The 21489-nt window shown below is 39.9% G+C and overlaps 1 protein-coding gene across 1 annotated transcript in view; it reads right to left on the bottom strand.

Moving 5' to 3' along the window:
- Window positions 1-1839, bottom strand: part of LOC113989810 (maltase-glucoamylase, intestinal-like) — a 39976-nt gene extending 38137 nt beyond the window's left edge. The window contains exons 1-2 of the mRNA XM_027724703.2: window positions 1672-1839; window positions 310-383 (exon numbers count right to left, since the gene is read on the bottom strand). Coding sequence (XP_027580504.2) covers window positions 310-383; window positions 1672-1795 — 198 coding nt within the window. The 5' untranslated portion in view covers window positions 1796-1839. The remainder of the gene's footprint in view (window positions 1-309; window positions 384-1671) is intronic.
- Window positions 1840-21489: the final 19650 nt, after the last annotated feature.

Raw genomic sequence — 21489 nt, 5'->3', positions numbered from 1 at the left:
AGTGCTTTTGAAGAGAAACTGTGGCCCTGTGTCTCACATTTCACACGTCTTGCACATTTGAGCAAAGCCCATCTTCAACTGCTATTTCTGAACTATTACAAAGGCTAGTTTTTGACCATCACACAAAATGAAGCTGTTCAGGCAAAGTTGTTAAAATAAAGAGTGACTTTTTTTAACTGCTTGATGTCTGGCTCATTTTGTTTCCACCTGTCCCAAACCCAAACTGCTGGGGAGAATATTTTTATTAGTAAGCATGAGGTTTTATGGGAGAAAGAGTATTTTGTAGTATTTTCTAGAATATTTTCAGACCTTTGTTGCCAGTTCATCTGGGATGCAGTCAATCCTCTCCTCGTTTCGTATATTCGAGCATTGTGGGTAAAAATCTGTTTGGGAAACAAAAGAATGGGTTATTTACCAGCATCCCCAAACTGCAGGAATAACTTGAATACCTCTTAACGCACTAACTTCTCCCGCTGGCTCCATCTTAGACTTCTAAAATAGACTAGAAGGAGTATAAATTATTGCTCCTATGATTTATATTTACCTTTGAAAAATTGCTCACGACTATTTCAGATGGGACAACCTTACTTTAAAGTTTTGGAACACAGGGGTAATATTGATGATATTGATGCTTTTATTTCTTAAGGTGTGTATTAATCCCATTTCTCTGTGGGTCTATATGCGTTGCTTCTTGTGAAAATAAGTGCAAAATTAAAATGAGAAGGAATTTTCTCTTTCCTAAATGTCCCTGTGGTGCTCTCATGGTGCTCCTTCCCCTGAACCACTGTTTTCCACAGGAGCTTGAATTAAAGCATCAGGTAAAAACACCTTAAAGCTCCATTAAGATGCTCCATTAAGGTTTCAGGTTTGTCAGACTGAATTTAAGGTGACCTCCGGGCAGCTTTAGCTGGCAAAAGGGTGCACTGAATGTTACTTTACATATTTGGGAACATTGTTCATGTCTGGAACAAGGACCACGAAATGAGAAGTGTGGCCTGGGGCTGACATGCACACACATCCCCAGACTTGCCTCTTTGCATTATCTGCACTTGTACTTTTTGCTCAGGGAAACTCCTACTCGTGACAGAAACAGGAAAATAAAATGCAGATATTGGTCTGAAAGGACAGTTTTATTAAAGCACAGAAATGTTTGCTTTGTATAAGCAATTATTTTTTGTTTTTCTGCCATTTTCACCTTCAAGCTTTTTGCTTCAGTCCCTGTATGTAAATGGAATTACTCAAAATGGAACTGTGAGTAAAGCAGGTGCTCTAAATCACAGCCCTGTAACACAAGAGGGTTCTAATACACCAATACATTAGCAAGAAATACTGTTGGGTTTTAGGGTTATAATGTATCTCCCTGATCTCTTTTTTTTTTTTCCCCAGAGTTACCTTGTTTCATACTCACAAATTTTGAAATTATATGAGTTCTGTGCTCATAAAGAAAGTCCAGCCGAGGGAGGAAGAGGTAAAACATTTTTCCTGACTATAAATTCTGAGTCACGCTATTTATTACATTCATAACTGGTAATTTTACTCAAATTATCCGTAGGAAGGACCGACCATGATCCACCTTTGGATAATGGTAAGCACAGAACAGTGACACTGAGTCAGGCAGCTCCCACTCAGGGGTTTTGCTCTGGCCCTACAGCATCCATGGGAAGTCCTTACCTGGATCTTTGACTCCAGAATGTCCTGTTGCAAAAAGCCCAATGAAGACACAGAGTATGACAGTTACTATGCAGAAGAGGACGATCAGGCTGATCTCCAGCCCACTGAACTTCTTTTTGCCCATCTACACCCAAAGAAACACAGTTAGTAAAAGGAAAACACAAGCAACAGCTTTGAAAACCCTACAAATTGCATTACCAATTCATTAAATTTGCAAAATTTTGAAGTGATTCAGGTTTTAAACCATGTCATCTAATTCTGAGGCTTGCATAAAACACTCCTTAAGGACTATGTGCAATAAATCTCCAAGTCAGGACAATTCACCCAGCACAGATTATGGTTTTATTACACAAGTGGCCAATCACTGAGAAATGTATTTTGCTCCCTGAAAACCACTTCACACACAGAGAACAATTTTCTCCTGAGATTAACTATGGGGTTTCCTACCTCCTACTAAAATTCTTGAAACTGGAAACAAAGAAAATCTTCTTTCTTTTTATCCTTTTTTTTTATTTTATTTTTTAAGCTTTCTTTCCTGCCTTAGTACAAACACAGGTTATCTTACAAAGGAGGAAGTTGATTAAAACTGTACTTGACAAAGCCTCTAATAAACTCTGATAGTGTGTCCATGACACGTGGGAAAGGCAAGACAGAGGTAACGGGGTAAATTATTTACACAATGGAAGAACAGATCATGTGTACAAGCTCATGGTACCGTGGTTGCTGCTGAAATCACAACTTAAATGCAGGAGAGTGTGCTGATGGAGTCAGTGCCTTAAACTGCTGTAAAACTTAGAATTTTCCCAGAATTTGCAGGGTTTTTTTGTTGGACAGAGTGGAAGCAGTTGCTCAGCCCCAGTGAAAGAACACCCCAGTGCTGTTAACACTGAACTGTGCACCAGCAATAAAACTAATTAAAATTAATCTCCAGCGTCCAGATCAATATCCATTGGCAGCTCCTACTGCATTTAACATTTGGTTAAGAACATTTAAGCTTATAAAACAACCTCAAATGCAGGGAAATTGGTTCTTTTTAGTTAAATCAAGGAAGTGTGGGAATACATGTGCATTGTGCTGAGACAGCAGAACACTCCTATGTGTTTTAGTGATGACCCAAAGCAATGAAAGACACTTTAAAAGAAACTTTTTTGTGTGTGAAATCACAGTTTAAGTCATTTTAGTCTCCTCCCTGCCATTTCTTCAAAGTACAACCCGTCGCCCTACAAGTATCCTCATCTCAAAAACCTCTTTTACTGTGTCACCCCACATGACATCAACCAGCAGTCCTAAAAAACTAACGGTCATTTTTCTGGAAACCAGGATCTTATTCAAGTTCTTGCCATCCAGACCTCTCCCCCAAACTGAATCACTGCATTTCAGTGCTTTCCTTCTCATGGTCTTCCCCCTGAGACCCAATACTCGGGAAATAAAGCTTTATAATTTATAAATATAAATCCCATTTTGTGATGTGCACATTCATTCAGCTCTCCAGAAACTTAGATGCAATCAAATGAGTGACATACCTTAAAGCTCCTCTGGTTCCTTCATGTGCTGCTCTTGGCTGTAAAGGTCAAGATGAAAACTGAAGCTTTATGTTCTGTGTTATCAGTTTTCTGCCTTGTTTGCAAACCCATCAGCCAATGGTAGGTACAACATAATTACAGGTACATTGCACACACTTTGGACTGAGCAGTCACTGAGATTATTGCAGGAATGGTTGGTTAATTATAAATATTTGGGTTCAATATAAAGCATCAGATTCTGCAATGAGGAAAAAACCAGCCATAAAATGCCTAACTCCTGGTTTCTATTGTCTCCTTTTCCCATATCTTTGTTACAGAACCTCCACGGAACCTTCACGTGAGTTGTCACTCATATGTGCTTTAAGCACCACAAGAAGTCATTAAACATTCCCAAATCAGGAAAAGAGCTATTTCAATAGTTGCAGGAGAGAATTGAATTAAAATCAGTGTTAATTTTAAAATATTAATTCTAATAATAAACAGATTTCACGGCATACTAAAAATAAATGTCAAAAGCAGAAGGAAAAGATGAAAGATCAACATGGAAAAGAGTTTATAGGGAAGAGGCTTCAATCATAATCTTAATATGAAACCTTCACATTTAACTGAGTTTTGTGTTTTTCTCACAACAGATATTATATGACCTTAACATTAGGTCTTTGTTTTCCAAAGGAAAGCTTTCATGCTATTAAGTGTTTACAGGTTATTTTTCAATAATAAAGAAATGGCTGAGAAGTGCCACTTGTATTTTTTTGAACCGTTCACAGATTTGTTCCTCTTCCACAACCTCACCTCTGACTGGGGAAGTGCAGGAATGAGACGTTTCCTCTGGGAACACAGAGGGAATGGTCCTCTTTTCCTCAGTCAGCACTTCAAAGAAAGGAAATCAATGGCACACAAAGAGCACTGGGGCTCTCCTGCAACCATCCATCTTTGCACAGATCAATGCCACCAGACTGCTTTTGGAATTCTGCCTGTTACTGAGCCACCCCTCCCTCTCCTGTTTATTGGAACAACACCTGTGTCCCCACGTGTCCAAGCAAACTCTGGAAATATTGCTCAAAATGGCTAAATATGCTGCTTTATTAGTGCATATTGAGGCAAAAAGAATAGCTTCCTGTGGATTATGAAGATGATAACGGTGAGGGAGGCCTGAGGGGATTGTTTGACGTAAATCTCTTTTCCAAGGTGTGTATTTCATTTCAGTGTTCCAGGAAAGTGCTCCATCCAGCCCAGCAGCTGTCCACAGGTTTCATTTAACCCTGCCATCAATAAAACAATTTGCTTAAGTGCTTGCCTGAATTCACGATGCTGCAAACTTTTATTATCCATCACCTGGTGAACGTTCCCCGTGCCCTATAAAAGCACGAAACAAAAAGGCCTCGCAAGAGGGATCAAGCAGCAGGATTCCCAGCTGAGGGTGTTTTCATTAGTCTCCAAAGGACATCAACAACAGGGCTCTCAGGGCAAAAGGTGGGATATTGAACTCCAAGAAGGAGGAATGGGAAAGGCTCTTCAGTCAGGGGCACTGAGAGGCCTCGAAGACAACCAAGAGCTCCATTAAATCAAGAGCTGGAGCAGTGTGGTCTCCGCTGTGTCCTGCTCCAGCTTCCAGGAATTAAGAGCTGATTCATTCCTGACAGCTGGGAAGAAGAATTACTGGAAGCCCAGGAGTATAGGCTAGACTGGAGAGAATAGTGTAGGAAAACAAGGCAGGAAATTAGGCACAGCTAAAATGCAGTAATTTGAAAAGAGACATTTATCTCTTCTCTTGTAACAGGTACATTTTTTAATTAAATCATGTACAACTTGACAAACTTGTTAGCTGGTCAGAGCCAGCTCCCTGGTTGTATTCTTTCAGACAGCTGTGCTAATAATTGGGATTTCAGCTAAGGGACCGTGTTAGGAAAAAGAAAGAGCTTAGAATTTTTTTACAGTTTCATGAGATTTGTTGTTTTTTAGGCATCAAATATTTAATATAACTTATAGTTAAGTTGCAGCTCTTAATTCCTGTAACAATCTGCTTGTGGATTATCAGTTCAGCCAGGAACATTATTATTATATTATGAAAGGACATCACTCACAGATCCAGTGGGAACCCACTCCCCACATGCCATGTTTGCATGGCTGAAACCACTCTGAGATCCCAGTTCAGCACACTGGGAGCTCTCCAGGGCAGCTCTTTTCAGTCACAAAGCTGAGCAGTTTTCAGAGTCCTGGAATCTCCTCCAGACACCAAACTGAGCAAGACAAAGAACTGAGAAACCTCACAAGTGCTTTGCAAACAGTTTTTTTTCCCCCCAAAGAGACTCTGGAGAGAATGAATTTGGATTCATCCAGTGTCGTGTCGTTTTCCCCAAACACCCCACAATTCAGGGTCAGGTGCTCTGAGCTTTGCCTCAGACAAAATTAGTTCTCATTTTATAGCAACTGACAGCCAAAATATTTTGATTTTGTTTACCAACCAGTTTCAGAAATAAAGTCAACCGAGTAATTTCATTGCAATGGAGAAGTAGAAGATATTTGAAGTTCATTTTCAAAATTGGTGCAGGTTTTCTAAAAGAAATGCAATTAGACATTGTACAGAAATGATCTTTTTGTAGGTTAATACTTTTCTATATGTCTAAGTGATGGACTTTTTTCTCCTTTCAAATGTCAAGAAGTATGGCAGAGGTAATAAACATACTTTAAAATTGACTCCCAGCATTATTTATCAATTTTTATGAGGTCAAGTTGGAGACCAGTACTAATTATGACAGTTATTACAAAGATAAGAATTCCAATGGAATATATGGTATATAAAAAGAGGAAATTTTGCAGTTCTTAGTGGAAATTGAGGAAAATACTTGCTGTGAATCCCTGAAATACAGCTCAAAGTCTTAGTGCAGCCGGTGCAGTACACGTTGCTCAGGTGTTTGTGATGGTTCAGTGGGTAAGACCTGAAATCAGAGGAAAAATGTTATAAAATACTTCTAAAAAAACCCCCAAACCCTCTCATTCTTATTTTAATAACTGCTGAACACAAGAAGCTGAAAGTGAGAAGGCCTCTGATGTAGAAAGAACAAGTGTCATGATGGTTTGAACCATATCATGAATATAAATCACTTGATTATGTCTGAAAATTAATAACTGCTGCTCTCCAAGAGAGCAAATGGGAGGTCTTAGTAGAGCCAAGTCTTATGTATTGCCAGTATTTATTATCTACCTTTTCAGGTGAGAAAAATTCCAAGTTTGCACGAAAAAACCCCACTTTTTCTTTGGCCATTCATGCATCAACATATAGAGATATCAAAATGTGGTTGATACAGTTACTTGATCAAAATCTCTTGCCTGCTTTTTGATTTTTTTAAGCTGTAATGAGAGAGCATTGGGGATATTCCAAAATGCAAAGTGCTCTGCAAGCAATTTGAACCTGTCATTTGTGGCTGACTATTAATTTTAGGAGAGAGTTCACTGCCTATGAACAAAGGGGTAAAGGAGATTAACATTTGTTTCCATCTAATTTCCAGCTCCTGATAGTGCATCATTTTCAGAGAATACCACCAATAATTCAGGTACATCCTCACAGCTCTGCCTTTGTGCTTTGGGCAAAATGAAGAGGAGAGAAAACCATTCTTGAGTTGAAATTTGATAGAAGCACCACTTAGAGTAAAGTTGAAAACAAACCCCAAAAACCAAAGAGAATTTTAATTCATTAGCACATCTTCCTGCTCCTTGAATACCAACTCACAGCTTGCTGACTTTTCACACCAAGCCCACTGTGGGTGCCTGTTTTGGAGCCTTTTTGCAGGGAATTGCTGACAGGTTTTACCTTCAAATCTTCTCTCAACTTCCTCAGCTTTATGTGACTTTCTTTTCCCTGCTCCTTCCTACCTGAAACGCACCAGCAGAAAGGAATTTTCACTTCTACCAGCAGATTTAGAGACATCAGAGACATTTTCTGAACGTGGACACGTCAAGGTTAACCTTCAAGTTCAATTTTAATGCTGTGAATAAAAAATGGGCATTGCCCCACATGAAACCTAATTGGTGAAAAGCTGAAGAACTGAAATTTCCCTGAAACAGGGAAGAAAAAAAGCATATTTCAGGTTTTAAACCTCTTTAAAAAGACATCCTCCTCCATCTGATTCCTCATAAAAGAGGAAAAACTGTCCCTTAAACCTCCCAAGGCATGTCATTAATTTTTTACCTTCTAGAAATGAATAAATTCACATATGATGTGCTCAGCTAAAGCACATACTTTCTAATAATTCAGCTATAGGCAAATGAGATTCTTGGATTTAAGAGCCCGAATCACCCCAGTCTGTATTTAGGCTGTCAAAATGCTCACTAACATAAAATAAATATTTATACAACTACCTATTTGTGCCTGTTTGAAGACACATATGCACAGACCACCAGGAAGCCCAAAAGTCTGCCAGCTCCAGCAATTCTTGAGTCATCCCTCAGGCAGATCCAAATCAGTGTTTGATGTACTTTCTAATGTTATTTAAGTAAAAACACAAAAAAATTGAGGACTCGAAATTTCTAACTTACAGAAGCATATTTTTTTTTACAACCAAGAACACCATAACTTTTAGGCATCATTTTTTAAATAAGATTATCCTCTATGTTAATAATTATAATAGTAATAATTGTAAAAAGTTACCAATTATCTTAAGGGAAAGTTACGGAGCTGCAATACTGACAATAATCTAAAAGCAATAAAAAACTCCAGTTACTAAACAGAGCTCAAAATACACCTTATCAAGCCCTAACTTCATAGTCCACAATTCCTAACCACTTTTTTTTTTAATATATTTTTACTGAGCGAGAGCTGAAATGACAGATTGTGTCCCAGCTTTTGGAGGGAGGAAACGATAATGCTGAAAGTGGCTGCTTAATGAAATCAGTGTTTTGACCCTTTGCATTTGTTGTCAGAGCTTGTCTGGTGCCTTTTTCCATGACTTTCCCTGTCCTTGCTGCAGATGGTCCTCCAGCCACTCCTGTGCTTCTTGCTGCTACTGAGCAGGGAAAAAAAAGCAAAGCCACCATTATTATACACTGATTCCTTGCCAGCTTTTTGCCTATTTAGACATTGTATTGCAGGGGATTATTCAGCTTTGCATTTCTTTCCAGTAAAAATAATCGATGCATAACAATAACAAAATAATAACAAAAGGATTAAAGGCTCTGGAGCTTTTTTCAAGGAAATGGTGAATATTTTATAGTCAGATGTTTGTAATAATAACTGAAAAATATGAATAACACCAATCTTACTCCTCCATTTCTACATGATAATTTAGCAACCACTCAGCAGGAGGGCTGGTCTGGGTAAGGGTCAGTCCTGCAGGAAGGATTGATCAGCTCTTCCATCATTCCAGTGCTGGGAAGCCTCAAAGTTCAAAGACGTGTGACCTCCACTACCACAGACACCTCCAGGTAATCACAACTACACAGTGACCTCTAAAATTGCACCCAGGGGTGATGTTTGTATTGATGAAGGATTCAAATCCTAAAATGTTAAATAAAGCCCTCAGACGCTTCTGTTTGACACAAGCGTTGCTCACAAATCCTTACAGATTCTGATCATGCTGATTTTGGGAACTTCTCTCTAAACACAGCACCTGGAAGGTTTGTTTGGAGGGGTTTCTTCATGATATTTTTGCAGTCACTTGTAATCTCAAGTGAGAGTGGGAAGGAAAACATCAAACAGTGCCAGACTGTGCCCAAAGCCTTGGGGGTCAGCAGAGCTGCCAGAGTTGTGCAGGTATTGAGCATCCCACCTCCAACCAGGAGTGCCCAGGGAGCTGCACCCACACCCACCACAGAGGAACCTCAGCCCTCCTCTGGTGGAAATCTGTGTGCACTGACTGACTTTGTTTCCTGCTCACTGAAGATCTCACTAGAAGGTTGCTGCCAATTTTCCCTCTTCCAGATGTCCAGGTAAGATGGATTTTCCTCTGCAGACTCCACTTATCCTTCCTTGAGTCCCGAGTTCAGAGACAGAGGCATCAAACAATACAAATGTACTCAGTGCAGAGCATTTGCTGGGCTGATGTTCTGTCACATCATGGGGACAGCAAACACCACAGAAAACCTCAGCAAGGTACAGCAGCTGATAATTTTTAAAAGTGGCTCCAAAAATCAGCAGGTACAGGTTTTCCATTATTTTTTTTATTTTCCATTCTCTTTTTTTTCCCCCTCATTTTTTCCCTTCCCTCTACACCTGGAGGTGTGAATACCATCACTCATTATAACCAGCAGACTTATGTCTTGAAGGTCATTGGAGGTTCTTTGGTGTCACTGTCACCACAAGGCCCACCAACATACATTGGCTTTTTAACCTTGTCCTTCAGGTGAGTTTACAACTCCCCACATGACAAACTCCCAGCACTTGTGGCCAATTTATTTCTCAACCCATCTCCTCTCCCTTAAACACTACTGCAAAAGCCTTGATTTGAATTCTTGTCATTATTTAACGAAATATGGAGGAAAATACCTTGGTGACTCAATCTGGGGTAGAAAACTACTTGGATCAGGCACTGCTGTCCTCTTGGATGGCTGCTGGGAGAGCAAAGATCCCTGTCCATCCCACAGTTAAATGATTTTACAGCTTGAGTGCACAGGAGGGTTTGAGCAGAGCCGTGATCTGCAGAGAAGAGAACACAAGTGTCCCACAAGAGCAGGAGCAGAGAGAGAAACACTCAGATGAGAGAATGGAAAGACAGGAGCAGGGAACTGGCCAAACCAAGGGGAAAAACCTCAATGCCATCATTTTTGTAGGCTAAAATTGGTGACTCCACAGGATGCAGGAGTGGTCATGGAACACACTGATAACTTTTCCTGAGAGCAGGATAACTCTGATGACAAATGCTTGGGAGCCAAGGTTGCTGCCAAGGGCTGTCTGTAACAACCCTGAACAAACAGAAAAACTGTGGGTTATGCCAAAGTTAAGATGTGTTGACAATGACAATAATGACCAGCATACAAGAAACACCCTACAAAATACTTCCTAAATTCCTAAATAACAAAAAAAACCCAACTCTGCAGAGCCTTGGCAAATAGCTATCCTTACAGGTAATATTGAACTGCATTATTAAGGAAGTATGGATAAAGAAGGAACCTTTTACTAACCCTTTAGATTTACCAGTGCATCACTCACTCCAGGAAAACTTTACTCCATGGAAGGAACAACTTGAGTACCAGAATGACCTTGGGCTGTCTCTAAATTTTACTAGAGCTGAATAAAGAATTTTGTTTCAGTTGATAATACACTTTCAGAGACACAGAATTAACCAAAAGCAATACTAAAACCAATCAATACATTGGCAAATTAAAGCAAATGAAGTTGTTACTATGACAATATAAAACTTCACAAAACAGTCCTAATTTATTGTGAAGGAATATGAAAGATAATGAAAGTAGTGATGAAGAGATAGATGTTACAGACTGTTGGATCTAAATTAGTATAAAATAAGCACTTTGTTAAATGAAACATTTCTCAGTCTGATTTGGAAGTAGAGCCAGTGACATGTGTCCAAAGGGAATGGAACACAATCCCAAAGGCAAAACAACAATTAAAGTGCCAAAAAAACCCTGGTGTGATAATATTGATAGAAAAATTATCATTCACCCACAGGAAAACATCTCAGGATGATCAAAAAATGAGCTGAGCATTTGTGGCCACAAGTGTTCAGGTGGAGGTACAGAAGTGATAAATAACAAAGAGAAAATAATACTGTGGAGCAGAAATGTGTGAGATAGATATAAATGTCTCGAAAATTGGATGAAGAGGGGTTATGTAATGCCATTAAAATGGGGAATAATAAGGCAAAGGGCAATTGGATACTGTCAGACAACGATGACTCATGGATATAAGGAATTTTTGGTCCCCTTTTGCCAGAAAAAATTGAGTGCACCTGATTTAAAATATACTGGTTTTCTGGTGTCTGTATTTGTACCAGGTTGAAGCAATGCAGTGATAGCCATTTTACTGCATAATTTAAGCTTTTCTGTCTGAGGCAAAAAGTGGAGGTATTGTCAAATCCATATCAGCACCTGGGTGATTATTGCAATCTCAATGAGGTAAATGCTCAATGGAAAAGGGTTGGACTAGGGAATGAGCTGGTTTTAAACTAATTTTTTTCTGTTCAAAAGTCAACGTGCATTGTCTTTTACATTTTCAATTCATTTGTTTTGGTTCTGTACAAAACTTCTATAATTCTGGCTTTCTAGTAAGAGAGAGGGAGAAGTAAGGTCTGACAGAATGCTGAATTTCAAAGGATGGGCAGGAAGATCCCAGTGAAAGAAGAGGTTGGAGACTCTCAGCAGTTCTGTTCATATTTGGAAGGTGTTCCATAGGAGTGACATCTTGAACAGCAACAGTTATACACTTATTTAATCTGCCTTTAGGAGTGTTTGACTGGGGACATGCCCTGGTCAGGCACGAACCACGTGGAGAGAAATCCACGCAGAGAACTCTGGAAGAAGTGACACTATCAAGATATCAGTTCAAGAAATTATATAAGCACCTTCATTTATTTATTCCTCAGTTACGGAGTGACACTAAAAACAGTAGGTACGACCCAAGAGGGGAAGTACAAAGAGAAAAGCTGATAAAAACACAGGGGAAATACTATAAAGAATGTTTAATGCAAAGTGTCCCCAAGGTGGGACACATCCCAGTGCACAGAATTTATCATCCCTCTTTTCCACAGGGCAGCTCTCTGGACTTGCAAGGGGACGCCAAGCACAAAGCACTGATGGCAGGGAGCACTTCCAGTCTTTATTAAATGTAGGGAACAATACCTTGGCAAATTGGGGAAGACTGGGAGCAGCATGATAACCCTGAAGCTGCATTTTTAAAGCTTTAACAGGACTATCCAAAGGTGTGTCACTGCGAGATAAAGCCCAGGGGGTTTGAAAAGGAGACTTTAATCCATTAGATACATTCCATATAAATAGCTCTGCTCTCCTAGACCTCAAGCTTTAACTGGAATAGAAGTGCTGTTTCCACTTCTTTTTCTTTTCCCAGTTATCTTGTTTTACAGCTTTCTCCACCCTAGTCCTTAGCCAGCACAGATCTACATTTAGGCAATTATTTCCCTTTCCTTTGAGCAGAAATACAATATCTGATGGTGGCGAATGTGCAAAGCACAGACATTTCCGAGTCTTGCTCCAGCATCTTATTACACTGCTCCATTTTCTCATTTGTTGGGTAATTATGGGCAATTAGGGCTGAGAGCACCAAGGTCAGTTTTGCTCCTTGAAGTGTGTTTGCCATCAAAGCTCTATTTTAGTCCTGGCGTAGCACATTCAAATCCAAATGGCACAGAGGGGAAAACATGCAGGAGTTTGGTTCAGTCAAAGTTAGAATGGGCATCTTTCCAGTGATCCCAGTCCCAGAGCAGCCCCTCTGCGGGCACCAAACCATGATTGCCACTCACCTTGTTCCCCTCTGGTTGGGATTGCTGGAGTTTGGGTAAAACACACCCAGGTGGATCCAGCAAAGACAAAGCTCATACTCCGAGTCTTGGGAGAAGCCACAGATAGCAGCTCCTGTGTGAAAGTTTAAAAACTGTCATTGCAATGCTATAAAATCATTTACAGCATGAAGATAAGATATGGAAGGTCATAACTCATGAGCTTGCACAAGGTATTCCAAAGACATTGAACTGCATCACACCTGAAAGGAAAAACAAGTTATTACATTCCTCCCTGTTTTGGTGTGCTGAAAATACGCATTCAACAATTAGCTCCACTCCTCAAATAACTGAATATATTTCTCAGTTCAGGGGAATTTATGCTTCCCAGTTGCTCCCATCAGGGACACAAGCACCTTTCTCTGCTGTGCATCCTCTGCCTGAGAACAATCCCTTTGCAGTCGCGCACTGGGAATCACCACAGCAAATCCTACACCACAATACTGGTCAGAAACCTGCCCTGATTAAATCCCACTGCTCTCCAGTTAAAGATCCACCTTAATTGCTTAAACAGCTGCTTCATAAAGCACTATTTACTTATTTTTCTATAGGATTTGCAGCTTTAGTGCCACTGTAATTACAGCGAAGATACACAAGTCACTTAAATTACTGGAGCAATTAAATGAACTAATGTGCCACAATTATTTCTTCCAAGACAAACAGTAAGTTTTCCAGGCTTTTTTATTTCTTTGCAACACACTGCACAACATTTTCATTCCCTCTTTGGTTTCCCTGTGTCAATAATGCTTTGGAAATGGCAGCTAAAATTTGAAAAGAAAGGACAGGGTATGTCACGTTTAGAACTGCTCAATGATGAGCACAGATCAAGTACGTTGCTGTTGCTCCAGGACTGAGTCAAAGTATCCATAAAAAGCAATTTCTCATGTCATAAAGCCTGAATTTACCTCCAGACAGTTCCTGTGTTCACTAGTAAAGGGTTCTGGCTCTGCAAAAGCCTTCTTAGAAAAGAACAGCACTAAGGCAACATCCAGAAGTTCCTCTGCCTCATGGATGGAGAACTGAAATGACACCAAGTTACATAAAAAAATTGATGTTCACTTTTCATTTACAGGGTTTTATGTGTTTTGCATGCAAATGCTCTTCCTGTTTGAAAGGTTTAGTAGTAGAATAAATTATTATTACAACATGTCTTCAGCTGCACAAATGCTTCTTCAGTTAGTAGCAAAGAATAGATATATATGAGATATATATATGATGATATAAATACATTTTTTCAAAACTCATCTTTTTCTAGAAAATTTAAGTGCAGGAATATCTGTACAAGGTGGGTAATTTATCACAGTGGTTTCTGTCATGGTGCCCCTCCAAACAGAAGGAAATTTTTCACTACATTTCAGTTCATACATAATACACAGAAAAGCTGGTAATATTCCTCTCAATGTTAAATTATTTTCTACTTACAATGCCCAAATCCCACGGGACTGGGCTGACAGCAGAGGGATCAGATATTCCTTCCTGTCCTGTCAGCAATTCCACTCCTGCTTTGACTGGCAGGCTGCCAAACAGAACATCCACTCCAAAATTCAAGCAGTCTTGATATTTTCTTTATGGTAATATCAAAGTTACCAAGGGCTGTAAAGTCATTTAGACTTATAGAGAACTGCTGTTCCTTGCTTACTCCTGGAATTGTAAATGAAAAAGCACAGAGACATTATCATTAGATCAGACCTTATCTAAAGCAGGCTGGGGGACTGTTCAGAGGAACAGATATTGCCTTAGAACTGGGAAAATAAATGCTTGAAAGTAAAGCTTTATGCACACACTTTGCATTTTAAAAGTCACTGTTCCACCTTTTCACTCATTCTTGATTTGTTTTAAATAGAAAACATAAGTGAGCCCTTCTTAAATTAACAGGACTGAAAAACTGTCTTCATTTTTACTTAGTGGATGTAAAGTGTAAGGGAAAACCAGCATCAGCCCTAGGAATAAACCAGGGAATCACAGCAAAACCTAGAAATAACAAATATTTCATATTTTAATTACAGTAATTATATGAGACTCTCATTGAGAATTACTGCTCCCAACAGTTGATCCAAACCCTGTTCTGTGCTCTGCCCTGGGAATGAACACCAGAGTTAGTGGGTCTCCTGCTCTTGTTTGCAATGCAGAGCATCACCCTGGGGGGGCCCTTGGTGGTGTCTTCACATATCTCAGGATGTGTTGGGACAAGAAAACACTTGATGGAGAGTAATTACATCCAAATTAAAGTATCTGAGCAGTAGCACTGTGGCCACCTTATTTCATAATGCAGGTCAGCAGCACAGCTTGCCCAGCAGAACATTGATATGGATGAAGCCCTCAGAAAGGATATACCAAGAATTCCTCCCCAGCCAGGTGAAAAATAAGTTTCTTTAGTGCCAGACTTGGGTGAACTGTCTTTAAAATGTACCTTGTAAATTGTGTCTGCTCAGGGTCAGTGATTTTAAAGCTGCTAAGCTCAAAGTCTCTGTCAGGTTGTCCTGAGACAGCCGGGGATGCAGTGGCAGCTCTGTGAGTGAGTGAGGGTTTTTTCCTCTCCCTGGCTCCAAGTGCAGAAGGGATTTATTGCAGTGAAATCATGGAAGCAAAGCTGCAGCTCAGACCTGCCCAGACCCATCTCCCCTTCTCCTGCAACTCAGGCTCCCACCACAGATCCCTGTGACTGAAATATCCCCACCTGCCAGAGCCCTTGGAACACCCACCTCCACTGGACTGGAGAATCAAAGACATCAGAATGAAGAGAAAGATGCTCAGGTATCTTAAATAATCTGATGAAAGTTTCAGCCATAGGAGTGTAGACACTGAGTATTCATTTGCTACATATTATTATACCAAGGTGATATATAGAGAGAATTTCATTTAGAAGATACTGCAAATCTTTTGGAACACTGTCACATCATCCATACAAACACAAATCCAGATGGGGCAGGGGAAGATCCGTGTCTGAATATTAACTTCCCAACAATTCCTGAGAAACTGTTCATATTAACTGAATACAACAGAGGGGAATTGGAGCACTTTAATAAAGCATGAATAAATAATTGCTAATTAGTACTTTACATCACTACTTAAATAAAGCCAAGCTAAGAAAGAAATATTTCAAGTATTTTACTCCATAGATAAATGCTAATGAGAGGATAATAAAGGGATGTACCCAAAACCCATTAGATATCCAAGCAACATCAGATGAGACCTCTCCATTGGCTTTATTCATACAAATTATCCTTAAAATATCCACTGAGAATTACATCCTATTTATCTAAGATCTCCTGACAGCAAGATCAAAATGACTTTCGGTTTCCTGCTCCAGCTGAGCAGAAACACTCACACAGGGTATCCTGGGGTTAGAGGAGCTGATGTAGGTTAATGCATCAGCCTTCCACCTCTGGATAATTCCCATCAATCCTGCCTCGTTCTCCAAATGAATCCATACCTGCTCCACACAGCTTAATTGCTGTCCTCAACAAAATCAAAGTAACCTCTCAGCTGGAGCAAGTGTTTAAAACATGCCCAGACCGTAACAGGTCCGCAGCCTAAATTCACAAGAAAAGTAATTTCCAAATGTCCAAAATGCCAAAAAAAAAAAAAAAAAAAAAAAAAAAAAAAAAAAAGTATTCTTAGTAATGCAAAAACTCCCAGGACAGTTCATCACTCATTCATGGCTTCAGCTGGTTCAGGAGCAGGCAGTGGGGAATTTTGTCTTCATGCCAAAAGGAAAGGCCCAAGCTGGAAATTTTAGATTTAGAGGAACACGGAGTAATTTAGTTGGAGGGACCCTCTAAAGTTCAACTCTTCCAGGGCACTTTGCTCCCACATGTTTAAAGCTGTGGGATATTAATGAAAAAAACAGTGTGTTAAACAACTCCACGGCAGAGACTGTGATTTGGAAAGAGCTCCTTGACATGGATTTAAACAATTAAGGTCACATCAGAATCAAAATTTCTGGGAGATTCAAGGATGTCCTCTCAAACTGAGATCCAGAAGAACTGATTTGATTTAAAATGTCCTTCTGTGACTGAGGGAGAGACAAAGGGGATGAGCCCTGCAGGCCACAGTGCCAGGGAAGCAGAAGAGGCAGCTGAAGCTGATATTCTACCTTTTCATAACTCTAATATTATTTCTTTCCATCTCTCAGGAAATACACATTTTTCCTCAAGTTCTGATATAATTTGGAAGAGTTTACATGGTTGTAAGCTCTACTACTGACATACTTTATCATTCATTACCCTAATCCTTGTGGTAGAGGATTTCCCTTTTCTAACAGAAAAGAGTTGAAGCCTTTTCTTTCTCCCTGTTCATTTGGAATGTGGGAGGTTATTTGACATTATAGAATTGTCAGACCCTCTTAAGTCTTTCCTGTCCTCCCTTGCAGTTTAAATAACACATTCTCTAGACCTGTAACTGCTCTTTCTGCTCTCTGCTGGTCTCCAATTTACCCAAATCTGTGCAGAGCACTGACATCTGTCAGCAGATTGATCTCTCTAACTAAGGCCCACCAAAGTTAGGAGGAAAGATTGCTCACTGCTTTTCCAATACAACCCTAAGATCAGATTTTCTGGCCAGAAACCTTTTTTCCTATGAATGAAGAACGGATATTATACCTAAATTTATAAAGGTTAAGTATATCTCATAGTAGCTTGAGTTGGTTCTGCTCATACCACTTTCTCTTACACTGCTCTACTCTTAGGCCAGTCTCCCAAGAGATCCAGATTTTCCCTTTATTATCCCATAAAATTTATTGATATAAACTTCTCCAAAATGTACTAATCTTTTATTTTATAGTTATTCCTTCTTAGCTTCTCTTAAAAATAGATATACAACTCAAAGTTAATCCTTGAAATCCTGAATAAGGACTTTTTAATCATCATCATTATCATCACCTATGCCATGAAACCATAAGAGAGGAAACAACAGCAACAAGAACCAGAAATAAAAAAGTTAAGTCGAGCAATCTGACAATTTTTTTCCACGTATGAAAAGAAAAAATACTGTCATCACAAGTAAATTGCAAACATTTTCCCTGAAAAGACAATAACCTGTAAGTTTTGGGGCAGGAAATAAAATCATAAGATGTTTTAGTGCTTTGTTTGCCAACAGCAGTGAGTACAGTAATAGCTGCATTATTTTAGGCCCTGCCAAAGGAGTCCATCGAGCTGTCACCCACATGTGCAGTAGCCACCCAAGGCCTTCTGTATTTATGGCAGCAATAATCAGCTGAATCACAGCTCTATTTCTTAAAAGCATCCCTAAATTCCACAAATTTAAAAAGCAGAGGCTTGAAAGTTTTCTTGAGAGATATGACTGGTTTGGTTAACAAGAAAAAGGAGTTGTACAAGTAGAATACATAAAGTTTTCTACGGGTTTCTTTCCTTTCCAATTAATTTTCCAATATTGCCACCACTTCACCTCTGGAGAACAAGAATGGTACTTTTTTGACATTTTCTGTAGTTGTCCCACTAACAGACTGCACAATAACCTCCCTCAGCATCTCCTGCAGGGTGGAGTTGTCTGAGCTGAGATTTCTGACGTCCATGTCCTGCTAGGAAATATCTGACAGGGAGTTTGGGACTCCAAAGAGACCAAGGAGTGAAGCTGAAGGCTTTGGATGGATGGAGTTGAGTGTTTCCCTGTCTTACCCCTTCCAACTGCCTGTCCTGACCTTCTCCCAGGGTCAGTGAAATGTGGAAAGGGAAACACAGTCCCATTTTCCTTTCTGCTGCTTCTGTTAGAAGGGCTGGGACCTCCAGCAGAGGACAAAGTAACTAGGAAATCAGAAAAAGAGGAGTGAAGTTTGGAATCCCAAGAGTGGCTTGCTTTAAAGGAAGTTTAGTCAGAGCCCTGGACCCTGAACAAGTGAAAAAAAAATTGTGAATAAGGATAATTTTCAGAAACAGGAGGATAAACTAGAGAAATTGGACTGCTTAAGGATCTAGAAGATAGTTTGTTGTACCAGAAAACAGGTAAAAATGCACAAATTCAGATACTATACTTGCACCTGCTTGATTAGACAAAATACCTCCAGATCCTGTCTGCAGGATCTCTACCTAATTTTCAGAATTATAAATTAAACATGCACATAATGTTGTAGTATTATTTATTTTTGCATCAAAAGGTGGTGTTACTCTGACTGGATTCTTGTTGCAGTCTGTCTTATTACCCAAACTACAGGAAAACACCAAAGGAGGCTCCAGTGTTGTCCTCCAAAGACAGGAAGAAAGTTTGAACTCCATAGAAGTTAAAAGAACAAGTAGGATGATTAAAATCTAATAACAATCTCTGTTCTGGGCTAGTTCAAAATATATCACAGGTAGAACCTGAAACTTCTCAAAAGAGAGCAAACAGCAAACATTTCAATCCTGACACTTCCCTATAGTTCTGTTTTCTCTTTCCTGGCATTATTCTCCTTTATGAGAACATTTTCCATTAAAACAAAGTTCCCCCCCAATAAACAGATAATATAAGTGAGCAGATGTGATGGATCTGCAGGCAGGCAGCACATATTGCAGCACTATTTCTGGGTAATAGATGTGCGCATCAAGAGAGCAGGAGAACTTGAAAGGTGCTTTCATCACCCTTCAACACAGATTTTACATCTAATCTATATTTCCATTAATCCTGCAAGGTAATAATTCAATATGTAATCTATGGAAATAAGAGTGTCTTGCTTCTTTTTCATTTCCTTTCTCGTTTTTTTTCCCCTTCTGTTGTTATTATTAGCAACAAAACCCCTTAGAGATGTTGACAATTGTTGCAATAGTTGTGCTTCTTCTCCTAAAGGAGAAAATTCAGTTCAAATCAACAATAAACAGAACTTGAGTAATTTGAACTCAGCCCAACTCAATTCTGTTCTCTGTTAGTTTAACTTAATGAGTCTGCAAAGAGCCATCAGCTGAGAACCATCTTCAAACCCCAACACACTAATTATTAAGAAGAGGCAGTTTATAAGAGGAATATTTAGTAGGGATAGAAAATAAATGGGATTATTTCTATAACAGAGCTTGTTTATAGTGAGACAAATGTGAGCTAATTCAGATTTTGGTCCCGAAATCAAAAACGAGCTTCACGACGTTTCACCAGCCCAAATCACCCTCTGCGTCGCCTTCTCTAGTAATTATATCTTGACAGTGCCTAATTAGTTACTCAAGTCAAATTCCCCCACAACTATCAAATTTGCAAAGAAAATTTGAAAAAATACACTGCAAACACAGAGCAGGTAGAAGGCTCGGAAGGCACAAGAAACAGCAGTGGGGGTGTGTGGAATGTGTGTGTTCAGTTCGGTGGCACACGGGGCTGATACAGAACTGCAGTTGTCTCAACTCCAGCTGGATGTAGACAAGAACCAGGAGGCTCAGGTCATGTTGAGCCCCTGGGTGTCCCCCCAGCAGAGCCAGGAACATCCATCCTGCCAGAGGAGGCGGCTGAGGAGCAGCAATTTTTATCCTGGTTTTAGGTGTGCTCTAATATTCCTGCTCTCTTCGCCCAGATCTTCCTCTCTGTGACCCCTCCCCTGTGACAAAGAGGTACCACAAACACAGGAGGGACAGCTTAAAGAGTCAGAAATCCCCATGAATCACTAGCAGAAGTACCTTTAGATGCCTGATTAATTAACAACTTAGCTCATAATGCTGTTCAACGCTACAGTTCTCCCCAGGGAGCTCCACCACACAGTGCTTACCTCACCCCACACAAAACCAGTGTTTCAACCTCTTCTGAGGAAAAACTCCCAGAGCACATGTCTTGAGGTAAGGGGTACGAATTCCAAATTATTGATTACATGTAGAGGTCTAAGTAGGCTGAGAGAATTGGGATTGTTCAGCCTGGAGAAGAAAAGACTTCGGGGAGATCTAATTGTGGCCTTCCAGGACCTGAAGGGAGCCAACAAAGATTGAGAGAGACTTTGGACAAGGGATGTAGTGACAGAACAAGGGGGAATGGCTTCAAAGTGAGAATAAGTTTAGACAGAATATTAAGAAAAAAATCTCTCCTGTGAGGGTGGGGAGGCCCTGGCACAGGTTTTGTCCAGAGAAGCTGTGGCTGACCCATCCCTGGAAGTGTCCAAGGCCAGGTTGGACAGGGCTTGGAGCAACCTGGGCTAGTGGAAGGTGTCCCTGCCCATGGCAGGGCATGGAATTGGATGATCTTTAAGGTCCTTTCCAACCCAAACCATTCTGGGATTCTATCTCTACCTCTAGTTCCTGTTGTACACCTATTTCAGCAAAACACTGAAGTGCTCACTCAAAGTAAAGCAAGTGGATTGTTACTTTATGAAGCTGAGGTAACAATGACAAATGGTGCTTATTTGAGGGTTATCAATTAATCATAAATAAACTACTTTAGGAACTCCAACAAAAATATTTAAAAAATCATATTCACAAGTATTCTTTTATTGATGTTCTACATTGATTTCTTTCTCCAGAATGTGTTGGTTATGTCCTACATACGTAGGATTTTGTACAGCATTAGCACAAGTGAGTGCTTACAAGCCTTAGCAAATATTCCCCTGTTCAAAGCAGGAGCTATTTGTGAACAGAGCAATATGATCTGATTGTTTACATCCCCAAACTGCAGAAAGTACTTTCTCTGGGAATTTGGAAAAAGCAACGAGCAGAAAATGAGCATCGTTGTTTGAATTGGCACCTCAGTTGACTTTAACCCACCCACCCTCAGGGTGCCTCTGCCAGCAAACCATTACAAGGAGGAACAGGCAGAGCAACAGCAGGTACCCCTGTGCACAACTGTTCAGAGAACTTGAATCAAAGCCTGAGGAACTCTCCATGCAGGTAAAAGAGTCTTCTCTCACAGCTGTGGAAAATTGGGTGCCCTGGAAAATG

This window comes from Pipra filicauda, unplaced genomic scaffold (assembly GCF_003945595.2).
Source record: "Pipra filicauda isolate LSUMZ 115617 unplaced genomic scaffold, ASM394559v2 scaffold708_size209920_pilon, whole genome shotgun sequence".
NCBI classification, from domain to species: Eukaryota; Metazoa; Chordata; class Aves; order Passeriformes; family Pipridae; genus Pipra; species Pipra filicauda.
This window is presented reverse-complemented; position numbering and strand designations above follow the sequence as displayed.